Source organism: Apodemus sylvaticus, chromosome 1, assembly GCF_947179515.1.
Source record: "Apodemus sylvaticus chromosome 1, mApoSyl1.1, whole genome shotgun sequence".
Taxonomy (NCBI): Eukaryota; Metazoa; Chordata; class Mammalia; order Rodentia; family Muridae; genus Apodemus; species Apodemus sylvaticus.
In genome coordinates, this window is record NC_067472.1 from 50,987,085 (window position 1) to 51,007,161 (window position 20,077).

The window sequence follows — 20,077 nt, forward strand, 5'->3', positions numbered from 1 at the left end:
GTCATAGCCCGAGGCAAACATTGCTCGGGACTAACCTTGTCAGGCTTTTGCCTAGACTCAGGGCATGAGCAGCTAGGCTAGCTTTGTGTGCACCAACCCGGTTGGGGGATCGACTGTCCGGCAGAGTGATCAGCACCCAGAAAAGTTTCCCGCAGCATACACCATCAGCACTCCCTGAAGGAGCAAACAAGCATCACCTGGTTCACAGAGATAATCTGGGGCAAGGCATACTAGGGATCCAAGGGCACCCAAGAGGAGGGCAGCATATCAGCAATGTGCGACAGGGGCAACCCAGCCATCCAGTGTTGGGAAAATAGCCTTACAACCTCACAAGAGGTTCAAACACAAGCCAGAGACAAAACCATCTAATGCCAGAGATAACAAGATGGCAAAAGGCAAACATAGGAATGCTACCAACAGAAATCTAGGTAATATGGCAGCGTCTGAACCAAACTCTCCAACAACAGCAAGTTCTGGATACCCACAACACACGAGAAAAACAAGATTTGGATTTAAAATCATACTGGTCATGATGCTGCTAGAGGAACACAAAAAGGACATAAATGAATCTCTTAAAGAAATACAGGGTAACATGAATAAGCTAGAAACCCGTATAATGGAAACACAAAAATCACTTAAAGAAATTCAGGAGAATAAGGCTCAAGAGATAGAAGCCAATAAAAAAGAAACGCAAAAAAATAAATAAATAAATAAATAAATAAATAAATAAATAAATAAATAAATAAATAAAAAATAAACAAATTCAGGAGAAAGTGAGTCAAATGGCAGAAGTCATGAAAGAGGAAACACAAAAAAACTCTTAAAGAATTAAAGAAAAACACAAACAAACAAATGAAGGAACTGAGCAAAACCATCCTGGATCTAAAAAACAGAAGCAGAAACAACTAAGAAATCACAAAGGGAGACAACTTTGGAGATAGAAAACTTTGGGAAGAAATCAGGGGCCATAGATGCAAATATCAACAACAGAATACAAGAGATGGAAGAATCTCAGATGCTGAAGATTCCATAGAAACCATTGACTCAACAGTCAAAGAAAATGCAAAATGCAAAAACCTTGTATCCCAGAACATCCAGGAAATCCAGGATACAACGAGACCAAACCTAAGGATTATAGGCATATATGAGAGTGAAGATTTACAACTTAAAGAGCCAGCAAATATCTTCAATAAAATTATGGAAGAAAACTTCCCTAACCTAAAGAGAGAGATACCCATGAATATACAAGAAGCCTACAGAACTCCAAACAGACTGCACCTGAGCAGAAATACTTCCCGTCACATAATAATCAAAACCCCAAATGTACTAAACAAAGAAAGAATAATAAATGCAGTAAGAGAAAAAGGTCAAGTAACTAACATATAAAGGAAGAGCTAACAGAGTTACCAGAACCCCACCAAACTCTCAACAGAGACCATAAAAGCTAGAAGATCCTGGACAGATATCATACAGACTCTAAGAGAACACAAATGTCAGCAAAGATTAATATACACAGCAAAACTCTCTCTCTCTCTCTCTCTCTCTCTCTCTCTCTCTCTCTCTCTCTCTCTCTCTCAGGGTTTCTCTGTGGAGTCCTGGTTGTCCTGGAATTCACTCTATAGACCAGGCTGGCCTCGAACTCAGAAATACGCCTACCTCTGCCTCCCAAGTGCTGGGATTACAGGCGTGCACCACCACGCCCGGCTCAGCAAAACTCTCAATTACCATAGATGGAGAAACCAAGATATTCCATGACAAAACCAAGTTTACCCAATATCTTTCCACAAACCCAGCCCTACAAAGAATAATAGGAAGAAAACTCCAATACAAGGAGGGAAACTACACCCTGGAAAAAGCAAGATAGTAACCTTCTTTCAACGAACCCAAAAGAAGATAACCACTCAAATATAAAAATAAGATCAAAAATGACAGGAAGTAATAATCACTATTCCTTAATATCTCTTAACATCAATGGACTCAATTCCATAATGAAAAGACATAGAATAACAGACTGGATAAGGAAACAGGACCCTACATTTTGCTGCATACAAGAAACACATCTCTGTGTCAAAGACAAAAACTACCTTAGAGTTAAAGGCTGGAAGACAATTTTACAAGCAAATGGTCTCAGGAAACAAGCCAGAGTAGCCATTCTAATATCAGATAAAACTGATTTTCAACCTAAAGTCATCAAAAGAGACACAGAAGGAAACTTCTTGCTGGTCAAAGCAAAAATCCATCAAGAAGAACTCTCAATTCTGAACATCTATCTGCCAAATGCAAGGGCACCCTCATTCATAAAAGAAACTTTACTAAATCTCAAAGCACACATTTCACCTAACACAATAACTGTGGGTGACTTCAACACTCCACTATCCTCAATGGACAGATCAGGAAAACAGAAACTAAAAACGGACACAGTAAAACTAATTGAAGCTTTGGACCAATTGGATTTGACTGATATTTATAGAACATTTCACCCTAAAGCAAAAGAATATACCTTTTTCTCAGCACCTCATGGTACCTTCTCTAAAATCGACCATATAATTGGTCACAAGACAGACCTCAACAAATAAAAGATCAAAATAATCCCATGCCTCCTATCAGATCACTATGGTTTAAGAGTGGTCTTTAATAGCAACAAAAACAACAGAAAGCCCAAATACACGTGGAGGCTGAACAATACTCTACTCAATGACACCTTAGCCAAAGAAGAAATAAAGAAAGATATCAGAGACTTTTTAGAATTTAATGAAAATGAAAACACATCATACTCAAATCTTTGGGACAAAATGAAAGCAGTGCTAAGAGAAAAACATATAACCCTGAGTGCCTCCAAAAAGAAACTGGAGAGAGCATACACTAGTAGCTTAATGGCACATGTGAAAGCTCTGGAACAAAAAGAAGCTAACTCACCTAGAAGGAGTAGAAGACAGGAAATCATCAAACTCAGGACTGAAATCAATCAAGTGGAAACAAAGAGAACCATACAAACAATCAATGAATCCAGGAACTGGTTTTTGAGAAAAGCAAGATAGATAAACCCTTAGCCAGACTAACCAAAGGGCACAGAGAAAGTATCCAAATTAACAAAATTAGAAATGAAAAGGGGGATATAACAACAGAAACTGAGGAAATTTAAAAAATCATCAAATGCTACTACAAAAGCCTATACTCAACACAACTGGAGAATCTGGGGGAAATGGACAGTTTCCTAGACAGATACCAAATACCAAAACTAGATCAGGACCAAACAGATCATCTAAACAATCCCATAACCCCTAAAGAAATAAAAGGGGTCATAGAAAGTCTTCCAACCAAAAAAAGCACAGGACCAGATGGTTTCAGTGCAGAATTCTATCAGACCTTCAAAGAAGACCTAACACCAATACTCTTCAAACTATTCCACAAAATAGAAACAGAAGGAACACTACCCAACTCCTTCTACGAAGCCACAATTATGCTGATACCAAAACCACACAAAGATCCAACAATGAAAGACAACTACAGACCAATTTCCCTTATGAACATCAATGCAAAAAATACTCAATAAAATTCTTGCCAACCAAATCCAAGAACACATAAAAAAAGATCATCCACCATGATCAAGTAGGCTTTATGTCAGTGATGCAGGGATGATTCAATATATGAAAATCCATCAATGCAATCCACTACATAAACAAACTCAAAGAAAAAAACCACATGGTCATTTCATAAGATGATGAAAAAGCATCCGATAAAATTCAGCATCCTTTCACGCTTAAAGTCTTGGAAAGGACAGGAATTCAAGGCCCATATCTAAACATAGTAAAAGCAATATACATCAAACCGGTAGCCAACATCACACTAAATGGAGAGAAACTTGAAGCAATCCCACTAAAATCAGGGACTAGACAAGGCTGCCCCCTCTCTCCTCATCTTTTCAATATTGTACTTGAGGTACTAGCTTGGGCAATTAGACAACATAAGGAGGTCAAAGGGATACAAATTGGAAAGGAAGAAGTCAAACTATCATTATTTGCAGATGATATGATAGTCTATCTAAGGGACCCAAAAAACTCCACTAGAGAACTCCTACAGCTGATAAACAACTTCAGCAAAGTGGCAGGTTATAAAATCAACTCAAGCAAATCAGTAGCCTTCCTATACTCAAAGGATAAGCAGGCTGTGAAAGAAATTAGGGAAATGACACCCTTCACAATAGCCACAAACAGTATAAAGTACCTTGGTGTGACTCTGACCAAACAAGTGAACGATCTGTATGACAAGAACTTCAAGACTCTGAAAAAGGAAATTAAAGAAGATCTCAGAAAATGGAAAAATCTCCCATGCTCATGGATTGGCAGGGTTAATATAGTTAAAATGGCCATTTTGCCAAAAGAAATATACAGATTCAACGCAATACCCATCAAAATCCCAACTCAGTTCTTCATAGAGTTAGAAAGAGCAATTCTCAAACTTATCTAGAATAACAAAAAACCCAGGATAGCTAAAACTATTCTCAACAACAAAAGAAATTTTGTGGGAATCAGTATCCCTGACCTCAAGCAATACTACAGAGCAATAGTGTTAAAAACTGCATGGTATTGGTACAGTGACAGGCAGGCAGATCAATGGAATAGGATTGAAGATCCAGAAATGAACCCACACACCTATGGTCACTTGATCCTCGACAAAGGAGCTGAAAACATCCAGTGGAAAAAAGATAGCCTTTTCAACAAATGGTGCTGGTTCAACTGGAGGTCAGCATGCAGAAGAATGTGAATTGATCCATCCTTATCTCTTGTACTAAGCTCAACTCCAAATGGATCAAGGACCTCCACATAATGCCAGACACTCTGAAGCTAATAGAAAAGAAACTGAGGAAGACCCTTGAGGGCATTGGTACAGGGGGAAAGTTCTTGAACAGAACACCAATAGCTTATGCTCTAAGATCAAGAATTGACAAATGGGACCTCATAAAATTACAAAGTTTCTGTAAGTCAAAGGACACCATCAAAAGGACAAAATGGCAACCAACAAATTGGGAAAAGATCTTCACCAACCCTACATCAAATAGAGGACTAATATCCAATATATACAAAGAACTCAAGAAGTTAGACCCCAGAAAGCCAAATAACTCTATTAAGAAATGGGGTACAGAGCTAAACAAAGAATTTTCACCTGAAGAACTTCGGATGACTGAGAAGCATCTTTAAAAATGCTCAACTTCATTAGTCATCAGGGAAATGCAAATCAAAACAACCCTGAGACTTCACTTTACACCACACAGAATGGCTAAGATTAAAAATTCAGGAGACAGCAGGTGTTGGCGAGGATGTGGAGAAAGAGGAACACTCCTCCACTGCTGGTGGGGTTGCAAATTGGTACAACCACTCTGGAAATCAGTCTGGCGTTTCCTCAGAAAACTGGGCACATCGCTTCCAGATGATCCTGCTATACCACTCCTGGGCATATACCCAGAGGATTCCCCAGCATGTAATAAGGATGCGTGTTCCACTATGTTCATAGCAGCCCTATTTATAATAGCCAGAACCTGGAAAGAACCCAGGTATTCCTCAACAGAAGAATGGATGCAAAAAATGTGGTATATATACTCAATGGAGTACTATTCAGCCATTAAAAACAATAAATTTATGAAATTCTTAGACAAATGGATGGAGCTGGAGAATATCATACTAAGTGAGGTAACCCAGTCTCAAAAGATTAATCATGGTATTCACTCACTAATAAGTGGATATTAGCCTAGAAAATTGGAATACCCAAATCATAATCCACACATCAAATGAGGTACAAGAAGAACGGAGGAGTGGCCTGGTTATGGTGAGACTCAATGTAGCAGTATAGGACAAAACCAGAACAGGGAAGCGGGAAGGGGTGGATGGGAGAACAAGGGGAGGGAAGAGGGCTTACGGGACTTTCAGGGAGTGGGGGGCCAGAAAAGGGGAAATCGTTTGAAATGTAAATAAAAATATATTGAATAAATAAATAAAATTTTAAAAACAGCAAATGCATTAAACAAAGAAAGAATATTAAAGAAATAAGGGAAAAGGTCAATTAACATATAAAGGAAGACCTCTCAGAATTACACCAGACTTCTCACCAAAGGCCATGAAAGCTGGAAGATCTGGGGCAGATATCATACAGAGCCTAGAATTACCATAGATAGAGAAACCAAGATATTCTATGATGAAAACAAATTTATACAATATCTATCCACAAATCCAGCACTACAAAGAATAATAGATAGAAAACACCAACACAAGGAGGGAAACTACATCCTAGAAAAAGCAAGAAAGTAATCTTTCAACAAAGCCAAAAGAAGATAGCCACACAAACATAAAAATAACATCAAAAATAACAAAAAGCAACAATCACTATTCTGTAAAAGCTCTTAGCATTGATGGACTCAATTCCCCCAAAAAAAGATATAGAAAAATAGTTAAGATATATAAACAGTACCCAGCATTTTGCTGCATACAGGAAACACAACTCATTGTCAAAGACAGACACTATCTCATAGTAAAGGTATGGAAAACAATTTAACAAGGAAATGATTCCAAGAAAAAGTTGGAGTAGCTATTGGAAAACCTAGGAAAGAGAAGAGGAAGTATAGACATAAGCATCACCTACAGAATAAAAAATATGAAAGAGAGAATCTCAGGCACAGAAGATACAATGGAAGAAATCCATACATTGGTCAAAGAAAATCTTAAAGCTTAAAAGTTTCTATTACAAAACATCCGGAAAATTTTGGATACTAGGAAAAGACCAAATCTAAGAAAAATAGGAATAGAAAAAGAAGACTCACAAGTTAAGGACACAGAAAAATATCTTTAACAAAATCATAGAAGAATATTTCCCTAACCCAAAGAAATAGATACCTATAAGCATACAAAAAGCATACAGAACATCAAAGAGGATAGGACAAAATAAATTCCTCCCACCACATAATAATCAAAACAAAGTGTATAGAAAAAGGAAAGAATATTAAAAGCCACTAGGGAAAAAAGACAAGTAACATTTAAAGACAGCCTATTAGAATTATACCAGATTTCTCAACAGAGACTCTAAAATATAGGTCTTGGTAGATGTCTTACAGTCTCTAAAAGATCACAGATGCCAGCCCAGACTACTATACTCAGCAATATTTTCAATTACCACAGAGGGAAAAACCAAGATACTCCATGACAAAACCAAATGTAAACAATATCTTTCCACTAATCCAGCCCTACACAGAAGATCCTAGAAGGAAAACTCCAACACAAGAAGCATAACTACACCCAAGGAAACACAAGAAATTGGTAATTCTATACCAGCAAAACCATAGAAGCCACACAATACCATCACCAGCATCAAAATAACAGGAACAAACAGTCATTGGCCATTAATATCTCTCAACATCAATGGTCTCAATTCCACAATAAAAAGACACAGGCTAGCAGAGTAGATGCAAACATAGGATCCTTCATTCTGCAGCAGACAAGAAACATACCTCAGCTACAAAGATAGACACTACCTTAGAGTAAAGAGCTAGAAAAAGTTTTCTAAGTAAAAGGACCCAAGAAACAAGGACATCAGGTATTTTGTAGACAAATTCACGAAACTAGAAAATATCCCCCTAGGTGAGATAATCCAGTCCCAAAAGACATGGATGATCTGTACTTATAAGTAGATATTAGTCATAAAATGCAGGATAATCACTTTATAATACACAGATGCTAAGAAGCCAAATAATGAGGATTGAAGGAAAGATGCTTGAATCTCTCTCAGACATGGAAAAAATGGATATCAGAGTTGAATAGAGGGAAGAACTGGGTGTGAGAGGGGATGGGGAAGGAAACAGATTGTGTGTGTAAGGCAATAAAATATATAGGAAGAACAAGTGAGAAGAAAAGAATTTGGTGGTATGGTGGGGGCACCTCTGGGACATGCAAGAGGCCTGGGACAAGAGGTGGCCCCAGGGTTTCTATGGATGTGACTCTAGCTGAGACTCTAGCAGTGGGGGATATGAATCCTGAAGTGGCCATTTCCTATAGCCAGGCAGGACTCCCAGTGTAGGGGAGAAGGACAGCAACCGAACCCCAAAACCTTCAACCCAATATGTGTCCTGCCTCCAAGCCAAGACACTCAGGGACAAAGTTAGAACAGAGACCCAGGGAATAGTCAACCAAGTGCTTGCCCAAATTAAGATCCATCCCATGAGCAAGCACCAATTCCTGACACTATTTATGATACTCTATTATGCTTACAAACAGGAACCTAGCATAATTGCTGCCTGAGAGACTCTGCTAAGCAGCCCATGAAAACACATGCAGCCACCCACAGTCAAACATTTGGTGAAATTGTTGGGGTGGCAGCAGTCTTATGGAAGAGTTGGGGAAAAGATTGAGAGTCCTGAAGAACACAAGGACTCCATAGAAAGACCAACAGAAGCAACTAACTTGAAGCATTTGGGGCTCCCAGAGACTGAATAACCAAACAAAGAGCAGATGGGGAGACCTAGCCATCTACCCATGCACATATGTAGCAGATGTGAAGCTTGGTCTTTATGCAGGTTCTCCAACAACTGGATAAGGGTCTGTTCTTGAATCTGTTGGCTGCTTGTGCATCCCTTTCCCCTAACTGGGTGCCTTGTCTGGCCATAGTGGGGGAGGATGAGTAGGGGAGGATGTGAGTAGTTCTCCAACAACTTGATATGCTGGGAGTTGTGGGGTGATATCCAGAAGTGAAGATCTTCCTTCTCATAGGAGGAGGAAATGGGGGAAAGTGGGGAGGATCTGTGTGAGAGGAGGACTAGGAGGAGAGGAAAACTGATGTTGTACATATATACATACATACATACATACATACATACATACATACATACATAAATGAGAAAAAGGATTCATGAAAGTAAACACTAAAAAGGGAGAGAGAAAAGTCTTTTAGTTGGAAGTGTGAGGAGGTGGTGAGGTGTTGCATCTAATATTAAAAAACAATGTCCCAGCAGGCCCCGGTGGAAGCCTTCAGGTGTCTGCTTCGGGATCTGAACAGCCTGGGCCACAGCGCTCGGTCTCCAGGAAGTGCAGGAGGCCCAGTGTGCACCGGCGGGCAGACTGGGAGCACACATCTTGCACCACACCTGAAGAAATTCGGATGGCCGAGAGGCACCTTAAAAAGTGCTCAACATCATTAGTCATTAGGAAAATGCAAATCAAAACAACCCTGAGATTTCACCTTATACCAGTCAGAATGGCTAAGGTCAAAAACTCAGGAAACAGCAGGTGTTGGTGAGGATGTGGAGAAAGAGGAACACTCCTCCACTGCTGGTGGGGCTGTAAGATGGTACAACCACTTTGGAAATCAGTCTGGCGGTTCCTCAGAAAACTGGACATGACACTTCCAGAGGACCCTGCTATACCTCTCCTGGACAAATACCCAAAGGATTCCCCGGCATGCAATAAAGACACATGCTCCATTATGTTCATAGCAGCCTTATTTGTAATAGCCAGAAGCTAGAAAGAACCCAGATGCCCTTCAAAGGAGGAATGGATACAGAAAATGTGGTATATTTACACAATGGAATACTACTCAGCAATTAGAAACAATGAATTCACAAAATTTTTAGGCAAATGGTTTGATCTGGAAAATATCATCCTAAGTGAGGTAACCCAATCACAAAAGAATATACATGGAATGCAATCTCTGATAAGTGGATATTAATTAGCCCAGAAACCCTGAATACCCAAGGCACAAATCGCATAACAAATGACTCCCATGAAGAAGTATGGAGAGGGTCCTGATCCTGGAAAGGATTGATCTAGCATTGGAAGGCAATATAAGGACAGAGAAAAAGGAGGGAGGTGATTGGAGAATGGATGGAGAGAAGAAGGTTTATGGGACATATGGGGAGGGGGGATCCGGGAAAGGGGAAATCATTTGGAATGTAAACAAAGAATATAGAAAATAAAAAATAAATAAATAAATAGATAGATAGATAGACAGACAGACAGACAGACAGACAGACAGACAGACAGACAGACAGACAGATAGATAGATAGATAGATAGATAGATAGATAGATAGATAGATAGATAGATAGATAGATAAACAATATACACTATTGCAGGCTAGGCACTGGCTGGTGGGCTCAGTCTGTTCTCATTCTGGCAGACTGACTGAGACTGCATTTTCTCTTTAGGCAAAGTCCATCCCACCAAGACTGTCTCTCCAGAGCTCAGCAATCACTCTCTTCACCAGGCAGCTAGCTCCTGCCAAATCTACCCTGAACTCCCAAATTCCTACCTCTAGCTGGGGTGTACTACTTCCAAATGCACACCCTTTTCCAGTTACCTTTCTCTGGATCCCATTTGAGTCATTGTGTGGAGGAAAACACCACACAATCATAGTTTAGAATCAAAAGATAACAATTGCCCAGCGCAGAACCTAGCATCCCAATTTTATAAACTATTCTATGTTAGAAACCTTCCAGTGGTGGATCCTGGTGGATCTGCCATCCAAAATAGCAGCCTCTGGCCTACCTCTGCCTCACTCCCACAGTCCACAAGCAAGTTTCTTTCTCCTGCATTATGCCAGCACACCTAAGTCCCTCCTCCTACCCAGTGATTGGTTTCTTGTCATCTTTATTATCCAATGAATTAGGGTGAAATTCCACTACAGGGAGGATCAGGAAGATGAAAGAGGGAAACCATTATAAATATAGACTGTATGAAATTAAGTTCACTTTCAATTAAAAATTACACTCATATACAAAAGTAATGATTATAGTGTACCTGAACTTTCAAGAATAAGGATCCCAAGCAATTTGATGTCAAAAAGCAGAACTGGAGAAGGGGTATGAGGATAAGGAAGACAAAAAGCTGTAATCAACAAGTCTACATGATCTGAAGACACATGTCAGCATTTTTACAAAGAAGTACATCATCTTATATACTGTTGGTAGGATAAAAAATGGGCCAATGTCATCAGAAATCTAAATAAAAAATTATTGATGAATTGCAATCCTCAGACATAGATGACTGAAGACTAATAACCACAGCCCATTTATGGGGCAAAGTTGGATACTCAGGATCCACAACCTTAGCATCTTTGGGCACTGGGCCTAGCCCCAAACCAGACCTCACTAAGTCTACCCTCTGAAAAGACCCATAATTAGCATTCTCTTTGTCCTTTTATCTGAGCCTCTGAGAAAGCCTTGGGTCTGCTTGGAGCCCAACATAGTTGACATTATGTGACATTCAGTAGTGACCTACCAGGCATCACACGCTTAGTAGTGCAATAATGGCATTACTACTATAGAAGTAACCAGTCACTTTCTGACTTGAAAGCAGGTCTATTCTGCATAATGGAACTCATGCTTAGTACTAGTATATTGTACCTAATATGAAGCTAAACAAAGGCCCACCACTAGGGAGGTCATAGACTGTGAGAAAATTCAAAGAATATAGAGATAAAAAAGATTGTAGGAACCAGAGAACAGGGACTCATGCTAGTAGATTCTACAAACATGACAGGGAAACATAGAGCCATGCACTCTCAACAATATGCTTAGGAGAACAAGGCCAACATATTGCCAACACTAGTGGAGATACCAATGTGTACAGAGGAAATTCCACATTGTTTTACACCTAGATAAAGAAGCAAACATTTATAATGAATGTGAGGTTTTTTTTTTTTTTCATGAAGGACTAGAACTGCAGAAAGAGTTGCAAGGCAAAGCAGAACGTACAACCTGCATGCTACATAGAAACATGATGCAGTTCCTGCACACTGCAAATGTGGCTTTAGTCTCTTGTGAGAGTGTTCTTTTGGGCTAGAAACTACTATTAGATCCATTTAGTAGGCAACAGGAGGTAGGCCTGAGGAGGCTAATTTACACAAAGTTTCGTAAGCTGTAGGCTGCAAAGCCAGATTTTGTCAGAGCTCTGAGATAGCAACATTTAAAGTCATAAACATATTAAGTACCTAGAGTGATACAGAGAACTATAGTGTGCATGTCTCCCATCTGGAATTTCCTCTCATGTTCATGGAGATAATATTATTGTTAGGATGATTGGTTTAGGTTAGGAGTTTGAAGAAATAAATGACTGTGTAGCTTTAAAAGTGAGTTGTGAACAGGGTAGTGTATGCAACTGCAACTGACTGTTATCAAGCTATATGACTAGCCAGCTACACCACTAGGGGTAAATTCTTTAACATCTCTGATCTCATGATTGCAACCTAAAAGATGAGATTCTGCAGACTAGAAGATTTCCTATGTCCTTTCTACAAATAGCTCTTAGATCCATCGAGTAACAATCCTGAGATCATTAAAGGAGCAATGTAAAGTGGAGAATTGATATACATGGCAACGTGGGCCTGAAATCATTAGGGAAATCTCCACAGCAACTGTTACACTTGGGAGCCAGTGTCTGTGGTGCATTGTCTCTAATTGGTTTCTCCTTGCCCAAGAGCTCTCAACAGGATGCCAAGTGTCCCTATCTCACTCACTGTAAGTAGACAGCCAAGTCCATGGACCAAAGCATCCACTTAGGACAACAATCATGCTCAGCTAGAAAATACATAAGAAAATAAATAGGCAGTTTGAAACTTCCACAAGAACCACATCTTCCTGGATTGGGTTAGGTCTAAAGGTAAAGAATTTCAAGGTGGAATCTGCTATCTCAAGACTGGCGTAGAATTTTACAGTAGAACATATGTGGAACAAGGCTTTTAGAAATTAACCTCCATACACCTCTCTCTCATTTCCTCAACCTGAATGTCCTTTTCTCCCTTTTTTGCCTAGTTTTCTGTTCTTCAGGGAGCAGGAGTATCTCAAATATAGAAATCTGGTATTAATATGGGGCATGAGACAGGTATTGAATTATAAAATATCTGACAGTAAAATCCATTATCTTGTTTTGGTCACTTGTGTTATAAGAGGATAAGGGGATCTTCATCCCAAAGAAGCAGTGAATATAAATCCTAAATGTTATATAAGGCTTCCAGAGAGACCTGAATCAAAACAAACTTAACTTTGTTTCAGGAAAGTTAGCTGAGAAAAAAATATTCTTGCCTATGATTCCCCTTTTCTTCATCATTGGAATAATACTTATTTCTCTTCTTCAGAATTCTGCTTTAAAAATATTACTTGTTTTCTGTAGAAATACACAGCTTGATCCATAACTTTTGGTTAGTTAGAGATAAGGTAAGTGTTAAAGGAAGGACATGTACTCATGTAATTTCTTTTGTCTGTTTGAAGACTCAAACAGCTTTTTGTTGTTCTTCTTGGTTGTGCTGGCAAGTCTGGGACCACCAGGATGACAAAGCAGATATCCAAACTCAGACAACAGGAGCAGACAGCAGCGGCCTGAATGTCAGCCTTCTGACTTCGTTAACTTGAATCATTTGTTATCAGGAACATTCACCTGGTTCTGTGCCTCACACACCTCAAACTGATCACATCTTTGCCAGGTCAGCACTGGGAAACACCTCCATTAGCTACTTGTACTTAATGAAGTTTCCATTCAATATTTATATCAGAAAAATTTCCTTCTCTAGCTGTCCAGAAAGATGATAAACACAAGGTACATATTTATCAAAAACAGAGAGTATATTTAGAATTACTCCTTTACCAAATTGTATTTTTTTAAAAAAATATTATTGGGAATAAAAATAATAATCCGTATTTCCCCAGTCTCTTCTGGAAATGGCAAGCAACTTAAGGTACCAGAGTGAAATTTAAGAAAACAATGAAATCTACTGCAGGTGGTGAATCAAGAGTTACTCTGAACTAAAGACATTAAGTCAGTGTTTCTGGGATGCTCATAACCCTCCCAGGTACCTTAGGGTTCAAGAGCACTGGTGCTCAGTTTGTTAGGAAAAGAGAAGCTTTAGTTATCTTAAGCAGCTTAGACAAATTCATAGTACAAGGGGCATCACACCTAAAGCTCTTATTCTGAACCTTTGAACATATTCCTGCTATGGTGTTGTCCAACTAACAAAATTACCCTAAAACTAATATAATCCTTCCTTAAAGCCAAGAATGGACTACCCACTTCCAGAGAAAGTGTTTCATAGCAAGATTTCATCTCTGATTTTATTGGGCATATAATGAATAATTCTATCACAAATTATATAATATTCCAAGCTTTCAAATGTTCAGAATGTTGTTTAAATACATTAGCAAAGCATTTGAGAAATTCTTATTAATAGAATAACTTTCCCTAAATAAAAAGATAATGAAGATTACTAAAGTCATAATCTTGTTTATAAAATGATTTCATATTTATTCTGAAAGAATAGCATCTACACTGTCATGACTCTGAAGCAGCAATTACACTCAGAAGTGTAAGTAAACCACTAAAGCCACTTATTCCAATCAATCACATGTACTTTGTAGTTCATAAGCGCAGGAAATTCATGGGTGCATTAATAAATATTTCCAGTCAATCTTTTAAATATCTCATTAAATCCTCATGATATTATATTAATCAGATAAGATCTAGAAAATTATCAGATTTTCATTAACAGTTGGAAAAGAAACAGTGAGTTCTTTCTGTGGAGAGACAATGAGTATTTTTCCCTCTCCACTCTCAGAGCAAGACAGAAAATGTTAGAATTTCCCTTGAGTCAATGGTGTGTTCTTTTTCTCCTCCTCAATACTAACTAGGATCATAGAGGCAATGATTAAAGGAAGAAACAATACTGAGATCACACAATTCATTCTTCTGGGATTCTCCGATTTCCCCCAAATCACAGCACTGCTCTTTGTTATGTTCCTCATCCTGTATATTACAACGCTGACCTGGAACCTGTCCCTGGTTGTTTTAATAAGGATGGACTCCTACCTCCATACACCTATGTACTTCTTCCTCAGTAATCTGTCCTTTATAGACCTCTGCTATATCACTTCTACAGTCCCAAAGATGCTTTCCAACCTCTTCCAGGAAAAGCAAACTATCAGCTTTGTGGGATGCATAGTTCAATACTTTATCTTTTCCACTATGGGACTGAGTGAATCTTGCCTCATGACAGCCATGGCCTATGACAGGTATGCTGCCATTTGTAACCCTCTTCTCTACTCATCAATCATGTCACCCAGCCTCTGTGCTCGGATGGTTATGGGAAGCTATACAGCAGGACTCATGGGTTCTGTTTCTCAGGTATGTGCCTTGCTGCAACTCCATTTCTGTGGACCTAATGTCATCAGACATTTCTTCTGTGACATGCCCCAGCTGTTAAATCTATCCTGCATTGATACTCTTTTTGCACAGGTCCTTCTTGCTATATTAACAACGTTGTTTGGTTTTTCAAATGCCTTAGCCATCATGATATCCTATGGCTATATTATTTTGTCCATCATGAAGATCACTTCAGCTAAGGGCAGGTCCAAGGCCTTCAACACTTGTGCTTCTCACCTGACAGCTGTTTCCCTATTCTACACCTCTAGTGTCTTTGTCTATTTGAGTTCCAGTTCTGGTGGCTCCTCCAGCTTTGACAGATTTGCATCTGTCTTCTATACTGTGATGATTCCCATGTTAAATCCTTTGGTTTACAGTCTGAGGAACAAGGAAATCAGAGATGCTGTAAAGAGACTACAGAGGAAGATGAGGGGCTGCTAATAAATGATTGAAATTTCTGACAGATTTGCCCTACAAAATACCTACTTAGAATTAAGAAAGACTCAACGTGCTGTAGACTATATGGCAATATGGACCATAACTGATGCAATGCTACTTAAATATGATCCTTGTAAGTCCTGGAGGTTCTTTCTTTTAGTCTCACATCAGAAATAGCCATTTCTTTCAATTCTTATGTACAGTATTTGTGAAACTTCAAAATTTATAATGTTTTGCTGCTACAATTGAAGAATTCTTATCCCTGGGTCTTTTTCTTACAGAAGATGCATAGCTGAGTCTCCCTGGGTCCATGAAATTTGTCTCACAAATGGCCCAGTGTGACTAAAGACCTGACGAAGACCATAGTCGTTCTTTGTTTCTGAACAAAGAACTTACTGTTTGAAGGAATAAAACGGTCATTGGCTTGGCTATACCTCCTGGAAAAGAACTACTTCTAATAGTTATAAAGAATTTCTAACACAAATCAGTGCTAATCATCTATCAAGTTTTAGGTCATGTTCCTGTCTCTTCCAGCTATTGGGTAAGTTAAAAAAATGTGGACTAAGATTTCAGTAATGATGAAGTAAATGCTTTTTCTAGAGCTATTTACCATCAATGTGATGGTTTGAATCTTGAAGCCAGAGTCCAGATACAATTTCATATTTAAATTCCAATAGACAAATAGCAGATTCTGATATTGTAGTACTTCCTCTCTGGCATCCCATTAAATTATGGTTATTTATCCTTGATTACAGAGACAATGAGATATTACTATCAAATTTCTTCTATTATTACAATTTTCAGTGCTGTACTTATGGTAGTACACATATAATTTACTATAGTAAGTTGCTGAATATTCAGTCTTCTCAAAACTAACAGAAAATGTGTAAAATACTATACAGGTCTCTAAAATTAAAGAACAAAATAGGTATATATTAAGAGACTATTAAGTGTCCCTCCCTCAAAGATCCTGAACATCAGTGTCTGAGAGAAGTTTGGATGGCCTGTTTTCTAGAGAGTCCGGATTCTTCTCTCTGTTTTAGCAGGTGAAAACAAGATCATGATTAGGACACTATGGAATCAGCTTGTTCCAAATTAACTTTTCTCTAGTTTATTTGTCACTTAGGATTATATATGACAATGCTCAAAATCAATCTTAACTATGATGGGTTTTGCTTAATGAAAGAGAAGCAGAGGTGATGCAAACATTTCTGGGAAGAAATCTTCAGAGATAAGCCACACTTTGCCTTTTGTGCTTTCTAACTGCCACTGAGATAGGCAATGTTGCAGACTTAGCTCTGTCCATAGAGATATGGGAGATGGATCAAGTTGGCTGACCTTGGCTGACCTTCGTCGATGATGGAATAGTAAACAAAATAAAGATTTGTTATTAAGCTCTTGAGCTTTTGGTGGTTTGTTCAGCTGAACAGAATCTCATGCCTTTAACATCTAGTTTAGTATTATCAGAAACTGCAGATGCTCAACAACTCAAAACTTTTCAGCTCTAGTTATTCACATTATTTCACTCTCTACAAATAATTACTTTAGCCTCTTGATTATTTTTTATTATAAACCATGCTAAAGTTTACTTTGGGAACTTGTAGACAACTAGAACTTCATATTCTTTCCAATTACTCCAAGCCTGAATTTATCAAAGAATGAAAGATAAATAGATTCCAGCAAGTTAAGGGGGCTGTATCTCCAAAACACTGATTATATGGAATGTAGTAATGATATATGATGTATTCTCTCTGAAAACCATTCAAATTCTTAAATTCAAAAGGTATTTACTGCTTAAACTTAATTGCAAAAATAGAATAGAAAAGCAGTATATGACTATAAATTTAATATAATTTTCTTTCTTCTAAAGCTAAAGATAAAATATATAACCTAAGATTCAATGGTTATAAGCAATAGGTATAGACATGCCAAGGTAGACTTCTCACAGACATTCTCTTCTCTCTCTATTCCCCCAGATCTAATCCCCCAATCTCATCCTCAGTGCTGCAATGGAATACCAAGTATAGCCTTCCTTTCTGACTATTCACACTTCTTGTGGATCCAACAGTCCATTCACTTCTAACCTCCCTCCCCACCCCCTATTACTAGTTTTATTACAGCCCCCAAACCCAGTAGGTAACCCAAGGGCTACTCTTCCCAGGACAATAAATAGGCTAAAGGTAAACCCACACCTCTCCTTTCGCCACTGAGATCCATATCTCCCTGGTTTCATCCACAGATCTATAGCAGAAAACCTACTTTGGACTCCCTTTACTTTCAAACACTATCTCCAACAGTCTATAAAAACTTTCTCCCCTATGTTCGTAGCAGCCTTATTTATAATAGCCAGAAGCTGGAAAGAACCCAGATAGCCCTCAATGGAGGAATGGATACAGAAAATGTGGTATATATACACAATGGAGTACTATTCAGCAATTAAAAACAATGAATTCATGAATTTTTTAGGCAAATGGATGGAACGGGAAAATATCATCCTAAGCGAGTTAACGCAATCACAAAGAATACACATGGATTGTAATCATTGATAAGTGGATATTAATTAGCCCTGAAGCTCTGAATACTGAAGATACAATTAGCATATCAAATGATTCCCATGAAGAAGGAAGAAGAGGGCCCTAATCCTGGAAAGGCTTGATCCAGCATTGTAGGGGAGTACCAGGACAGAGAAAAGGAAGGGGGAAAGATAGGAGAATGGATGGAGAGAAGAGGACTTATGGGACATTTTGGGGGGGGGGGGGACTGGGAAAGGGGAAAGCTTTTAGAATGTAAACAGAATATAGAAAATAAATTTAAAAAAACTTTCTCCCACAATTTTTCTTACTACAATTCATACCAGCTTACAACACCAGCAAGAATTCCCTGTAAGGACACCAGCGAAGCCAGCCAGTAAAACAATCAATCCACAGCTATCACGCTCTCCAAAAACCCAGGGAGAAAACAGAATCAAGGAAAAAACAACCACCAAACAAAAACAAAACCAGAAATTAGTACCTACACCTATCATCATTCCAAACCAAGACACATAGACATCAGCATAAAAACAAAATCAATTACAACAAAAGTAATATTTTTCTACCAGAGCCTAGCTATCCTCTCACAGCAGGCCTTTAATGCTAATATAGCAGAAGCACAAGAAAAAATCATTAAAAATCAACTATATTAAGATAATAAATGTCCTTAAAGAGAAAATTAATAAATCCCTAAGAAATCCAGAAAAACACAAACAACTGAAGATGAGTAAAGCTGTTCAAAACCTGAGAATGAAAATAGAAGCATTAAAGGAAATAAAGCAACGGAAATTCTGAAAATAACAATTTAAGAATTTGAACAGGAACTATGTAGGAAGCCATTAGAGACCCTCACTAACAGCCCGGAGGGCTGACAAGGCAAAGGTCTTGAGTAAAACAAAGAAGAGCCTCTCCCTATAATCTGCCACAGGAAGGGAAGTCCTGAGATAACTGCAGTATGCTCCAGGCTATGGAAACATCTGACCAGAGGACCATTATCTCTTCCTGCTGAAACTGCCAAGAATGCCCCTCCCTCCTTTGTTCTTGCCTTGAGAGGAGCTTTTCCTCTGAGAGCTTAAAACCTCTGTACCCCGGAATATTAAACGAGGACTCAACAATTGAACCCCGCTTGCCTGGCCTTCTTTCTCCCCGCCCCTTGACCCTCAGGTAGCACCTCTTCAGAACCCTGAATAACTGGACCTGCTGGACAGGTCATAGTGGCGCCTGAACAGGGACCCGAAGTAAGGTCAAAGAGAAACCCCGGGAAAAGGACGACCCCACAGACCACATCGCTCGTGCATCGCTAGAGGGGCAGGTAAATGGCCAAAAAATTGTCTTCTGATTGTCATTGGGGAAACAATTATTAAAAGAGGCTAAAGAAGCTTGTTTTATAGGAGGAATCAAGCATTAATTCAGGAAGAGAGGAATAAGAGTTAAGAAAAAAGATTTAATTAAGTTCTTTTGTTTTATTGATAAAAACTGCCCTTGGTTGGTTTTAAGTGGACCTGACATTCACCCGCTAACATGGAATAAGGTTGGTAAGGAAATTAATAAGATTCTGTAAACTGGTAAACCAGTGTCTGATACATTCTTTAGTTACTGGGGGCTCATTCAGAGTGCGAACGAGAGAACTCTGACAGACAACAGCTTTTGTCGGTCGCTGAATATTGCCTCCGCCCTTTGTCTTGGCCAGCTTCTGTGACCTCGCTTTCCCCTAAAAAGAATTCTCCAAAACCTTCCTCAGCCACTCCCTCGGCTTCTCTTTATTCTCCCCTCCCTAAGGGACCATCCCCTGCTGATATGCCATTAAGTTAAGAGACCCCCCTGGGGAGAAAGCCAACTTGGAGGAGAAAAGCTGCAGAGAGCAGGTAGCCCTCTTAAAGGAGCTACGAGGGACAAATGGTCACTCTAACTTCAAGATTTATTTCAAATACAAATGCCTAGAAAA

The 20,077-nt window shown here is 38.8% G+C and overlaps 2 protein-coding genes across 4 annotated transcripts in view; both read left to right on the forward strand.

The window, feature by feature from the left end:
- Positions 1-20,077, forward strand: part of Dtx4 (deltex E3 ubiquitin ligase 4) — an 852,074-nt gene that overhangs the window by 284,042 nt on the left and 547,955 nt on the right. The window lies entirely within an intron of this gene.
- On the forward strand, positions 14,663-15,604 carry LOC127690097 (olfactory receptor 5AN1-like). Its single transcript, XM_052189655.1, has one exon. It carries the CDS (start codon positions 14,666-14,668, stop codon positions 15,602-15,604), a length of 939 nt encoding a protein of 312 aa, XP_052045615.1. The 5' UTR covers positions 14,663-14,665.